Genomic DNA, 6,000 nt, shown 5'->3' with positions numbered 1-6,000 from the left:
GGAGAAATAAACATTTATTTGTGGATGTCCAATTTCAGTCTGATCACAACACTAATATGCATGAAAATGTACATTGAATGATTCTTTTCTTACTTTGTTTCTATATAAGTTCCCCCCCCCCCCCCCCGTATTTAATCATTAGTAAACATCTGTGAATATGGTATAAAAGGTACTGTATGGCCCATTTTATTCTGGGGTTCAAGTTTTGTGTATTTCAGAGTTAACAAAAAAAAGTTATGTTCACAGTCCTTCATGATAGCGAGCGAGATATTTACAGCTTGCTCATGTCCTTGGAAATATGTCATACTTTAATGTGGTGTACTACTATATTTGATAGGTGTCAATATTTTGCTTTGTCATTCTAAAAACAAATATTAAAAAAGGACCATTTTATACGAAAATAAATACTTGAGCCAAAATATCTCCATTATAGCTTTATTGTTAAACAACCTTGTTCAAAATAGTCGTAACTGTAGCATTAATTTACAACAAAGAGTCTAAGGAAGAAAAATAAAAAAAATTATGAAACCTATTAAATGCATTCTTAACCTTCTGGAAATAATAGCCCACTGTAATCTGCAGTAGTAGTTGTTTACAACTTGTTCATAGAGTATTATCAAAGGATAGATTATTTCTGCTTTTAACGGAAAAAAATAATCGAACAAATTACATCCACATAGAATTTCTATTACTGATTTCAAGGACACTGCCGAAGAGTACTTCAAACTCAAGAAATGAATAAATAGGCCTCACTCCTGATGCCCTGTAACATGGTTCAGCAATAAAGTCTGCTCAGTTTCCTTTTATACTATTCCTAAAGTGCAAATACATTTTTTTAACCATTCAGTTCAACTGGACAAAATCTGGACATCAAACTGATAGTAGAGTTTTGTGTATATTGCACTGGCAATTGGTTTATTGAGGGCCTATGGAATTGTCCTGTAAAGAATACTACTGCTCTATGGAACAAAAAGAACAGAAAATATAATGAATGGTTTATCAAAAAACACTGATGCAGTATTGAGTAAATAATAGCAACATTATAGAAAGAATCTAAAGTGGCAGATGCATAAGAAACAATGAATACAAAGGCGGTTCCTTTAGAATACATACTGAGAAACTGACTGTTTGAAAGCAAAATACTTTCTGAATGCACTGCAAAAAAACAAGCCATGTCAATTACATGCACAAATCCCTTTAGGTGATTAAAGGGGTATGAACCCCAAAAAAAAAATTCTATCATGATTCAGATAGAGATTTTGATTTTAAACAACTTTCTAATTTACTTCTATTACCAATTTTTCTTCATGATCTTTTGTTGAATAGCGGGGATGTATGCTTAGGAGCCGGATCATTTCTGGAGCACTATATGGCAGCAGTTCTAAAAGAAAAACCTAGATGGCAGCACTATGCTATGTAGTGCTCTAAATGTCTACCTAGGTATCTCTTCAACACTGAATATCATGGGAACGAAGAAAATGTGATAATAGAATAAATTGAAAACGTTTTAAAAATAGTATGCTGTGTCTGAATCACAAAATACATTTTTTTGGGTTTCATATTCCTTTAGAAGTGTTCCAATTTAAAAAGAGACAGTCCTAAAATTACAAATAAAAGCCCAATATGCACAATATTCTCTGCCGGCATCAAAGACTGCTGAACCTAAAGCGGTCTATGAGTCTGGACAAGTAATCATTTCAAAACTAGGAATTGCACCAAAACTGACCTTAAAAATATAATTTTTAGCTATTTATTGTGTGATTGAGTTTTGCTCTAGAAAACCTGGCACCTAAAAGGAATTGAATGGTTTATTTGAAATCTAATGTTTATACAAAGATCATAAGCAGTCTTATCCTTTGTGGAGCGGGGTACGAGGAAAGCAGTTTATTATGTTTTGCACAACTAGTTCCCTGTATCAATTGCTTTAAACACAATATCCCTTACCTATAAATGAATAAGATAAACATAAAAAGGTATATAGGCTTGTTAATTGCAGGATTATTTAGTAATATTCATGAAGCTATAGCACACTGATTGGAGCTTGCCAACACTAGATAGAATCGTGTGTGTGTGCAATATTGTATACATTTCAGATTTAAGCATTAATATGCAGCACATTGAAAGTATTTATACATAAAAATGTAAACTATTCCAGAAAATTGTAACATGAATAAGCAAAATAATTACATTAGTATGTAGGACATTAGAGCAAAATGCCTATATCAGTATAGCAATGACATTATATAAATGCGTAAAATGCATAAAGGAAAGAAACAACTTTAAAGCCTGCACTGAATAATAACTGTATTTAGTACTCCATGTTATTTACACATTAGTATTTATAATTGCATCCTCTTCTAAATATATATATATATATATATATATATAAATATAAATATATATATATATACACACACACATACATACTAATGTCTACTTGCAAACTAATATAGGCAGTTTAACTGTGATAAGCTCTAAAATTAAATTAAAAAGTACAAAAAAACTCAAACTCTTTAAGTAAGCCTTAGTGAATAAAATATATTGTTGGTATTATACTGAGGTGAAAGACCAGTCATCTGTACCTGAGGTAGTAGTATGCCGTCGACTCTTTGGGATTACCATTTCCATGTATTCCACACACCCATAAAGGTCTGTTCTACTTATTGCTATTATACCTAAACAGTATGTCAACTTACATATAGTTTTCAGGGATTAAAGTATAAAGATACAATATACTACAATAACTTATAAGGTCAAAGCGTTACCTGACTTCCAAGATCTTTCTACGCAGACAATGAAAATGAGTTATATCAGAAAATGAAATTACAAGCAATATTATTTTACTGAATGAAAGAAAAAAATATCCAAATTTTAGCATAACAAATGTAACAAATCCTTTGTAATATAGATTTTACCCTACAAAGTCCTTTCAAAATTCTTAAGTATGAAGCAGATGTTGTGAACGCTGTATTTTCTAATTTCAAGAGAAATAGTCACAATAATATAGGATAAAGGGACAAGACCTAGATGTTATGTTACAGACTGAAATCAGAGGTAATATGAGCCACTGAAGTTGAACTTTATTTACGTGGTGTACTCCTAACCTCCACAGTCAGACTGGTGCAAGTGCTTTGGCAAGGTGGGACGCTCCATCAATGCTGCAAAGGCCTACATTTTTTTAGCATTATTTAGAATGCATCTTCACATTGATTCAAATTCATCTATACGCTGTTTTGTATTGCCTTGTCGAATCTGACGGAGTGTCTTGTACTTGTCTCGACCTGCTTTTACATTCTCAGCATGGAGAACATCATTTTGTGTTTTTTTCGTTTCATCTCTTGCTTGAGCCAGCTCTGAACTCAAAGCCTGTAAAAAAAAAAAAAAAAATACTTGAAGTTCTCTACACAACAATTTTACATCTGCATTGTTGTAATATACAAGACATTTCTGCTCTATTTTTTTTCTACGCCAGACCTTTTCAGTCAATCAAACCTCATCAGCTTATAAAATATAGCTTAAAGGTTTCTTTCAAATCAATAAAACTATTATATACCCTAAATCCTTGAACATTCAATATGCAATACAAATAATTGTATACATCAATGGCTGGAAAAAAATCTATTTTGTTTTTGAAGAAAAAAAATAAATAAAAAAAAAAAATAAAAAAAAAAATCATTAGCTTCTGCTTGTGCAAAGATAAGCAAAATACTTGTTTCTATGCTAAAATGTACTGCCATAACTTTACGAGGAAAAATATTGCTAGACTAAATAAATTAAAATCCAACAAAGACTAAGATATTTAATTATTGCTTTTTGAGCAATGATTTTGAACGAATATTTTTAACATAAGGACCACCAATTGATTTGTGATATGCAATTTAATCTTTCTGAACATGCAATTTCAGAGAAACAATTAAATCTATGTTGTGCAGATGAGCACAGTACCACACCAGCTCTGCATAAAAATTGTCCAGCACAAGAAAGGGCTTCTAAATTTATCTGACTGTTATGAGATATATGCTCACTGTCTAGAGACCAAAACCTTTTGATAGTCAAAAAATAAAATAAAAGGGAAAACAGAATTTATGCTTACCTGATAAATTTCTTTCTCTTGCGATGTATTGAGCCCACGGATTCATCCATACTTGTGGGATATTCTCCTTCCTTACAGGAAGTGGCAAAGATAGCACCCACAGCAGAGCTGTCTATATAGCTCCTCCCCTAGCTCCACCCCCCAGTCATTCGACTGAAGGCTAGGAAGAAAAAACATAAACTATAGGGTGCAGAGGTGACTGAAGTATTTTTTTAAATAAAAATATACTACAGGGCGGGTCGTGGACTCGATACAGCGCAAGAGAAAGGAATTTATCAGGTAAGCATAAATTCTGTTTTCTCTTGCAAGATGTATCGAGTCCATGGATTCATCCATACTTGTGGGATACCAATACCAAAGCTTTAGGACACGGATGAAGGGAGGGACAAGACAGGTACCTTAAACGGAAGGCACCACTGCTTGTAGAACCTCTCTCCCAAAAATAGCCTCCGAAGAAGCAAAAGTATCGAATTTGTAAAATTTGGAAAAAGTATGAAGCGAAGACCAAGTCGACACCTTACAAATCTGTTCAACAGAAGCCTCATTTTTAAAAGCCCATGTGGAAGCCACTGCTCTAGTAGAATGAGCAGTAATCCTTTCAGGATGCTCTTCAGCCAAAAAGAAAGAGGTAGCCATAGCCTTTTGACCTCTCCGCTTACCAGAACAAACAAACAAACAATGAAGATGTTTGACGGAAATCTTTAGTTGCTTGTAAGTAGAACTTTAAAGCACGAACCACATCAAGATTGTGCAACAGACTTTCCTTCTTTGAAGAAGGATTAGGACACAGCGAAGGAACAACAATTTCCTGATTGATATTCCTATTAGAAACAACCTTAGGAAGGAATCCAGGTTTGGTACGCAAAACCACCTTATCAGCATGGAAAACAAGATAAGGTGAGTCACACTGTAAAGCAGATAACTCAAACTCTTCGAGCCGAAGAGATAGCTACTAAAAACAAAACTTTCCAAGATAGAAGCTTAATATCTATGGAATGCATAGGTTCAAACAGAACCCCTTGAAGAACTTTAAGAACTAAGTTAAGGCTCCATGGCAGAGCAACAGGTTTAAACACAGGTTTGATTCTGACTAAACGCTTGAACGTCTGGGACATCTGCCAGACATTTGTGTAAAAGAATAGACAAAGCAGATATCTGTCCTTTCAAAGAGCTAGCTGATAATCCCTTCTCCAATCCTTCTTGGAGAAAAGACAATTTTCTAGGAATCCTAATCTTACTCCATGAGTAACCCTTGGATTCACACCAATTAAGATATTTGCGCCAAATCTTATGATAGATTTTCCTGGTGACAGGCTTTCTAGCTTGAATCAGGGTATCAATGACCGACTCAGAGAAACCACACTTTGATAAAATCAGGCGTTCAATCTCCAAGCAGTCAGACGCAGAGAAATTAGATTTGGATGCTTGAATGGACCTTGGATTAGACGGTGGAAATACATAGGCCAGGTTGAAGGACCAGGGTACTGCTAGAGCATCTATCAGTACTGCCTGGGGATCCGGGACCTGGACCCGTAACAAGGAAGCTTGGCGTTCTGACGGTACGCCATCAGATCCAATTCTGGTGTGCCCCATAGCTGAGTCAGCTGGGCAAATACTTCTGGATGGAGCTCCCACTCCCCCGGATGAAAAGTCTGGTGACTTAGGAAATCCACCTCCCAGTTCTCTACCCCTGGGATATGGAATGCTGAAAGATGGCAAGAGTGAGTCTCCGCCCATCGTATTATTTTGGTTACCTCCATCATCGCTAGAGAACTCCGTGTTCCTCCTTGATGATTGATATAAGCTACAGTCGTGATGTTGTCCGACTGAAATCTGATGAATTTGGCCGCAGCTAGCTGAGGCCACGCCTGAAGCGCATTGAATATCGCTCTCAGTTCCAGAATGTT

General features: G+C 35.2%; 1 protein-coding gene across 1 annotated transcript in view; it reads right to left on the bottom strand.

Moving 5' to 3' along the window:
• Nucleotides 1-419: 419 nt before the first annotated feature.
• Nucleotides 420-6,000, bottom strand: part of RDX (radixin) — a 471,667-nt gene continuing 466,086 nt past the window's right edge. Inside the window, exon 14 of the mRNA XM_053708539.1 lies at nt 420-3,366. Within this exon, the coding sequence (XP_053564514.1) occupies nt 3,202-3,366 (165 nt within the window). The 3' untranslated portion in view covers nt 420-3,201. The remainder of the gene's footprint in view (nt 3,367-6,000) is intronic.

This window comes from Bombina bombina, chromosome 3 (assembly GCF_027579735.1).
Source record: "Bombina bombina isolate aBomBom1 chromosome 3, aBomBom1.pri, whole genome shotgun sequence".
Classification (NCBI taxonomy): domain Eukaryota; kingdom Metazoa; phylum Chordata; class Amphibia; order Anura; family Bombinatoridae; genus Bombina; species Bombina bombina.
Note: the sequence above shows the minus strand (reverse complement) of the source record. Positions and strands in the feature narration are given on the sequence as shown.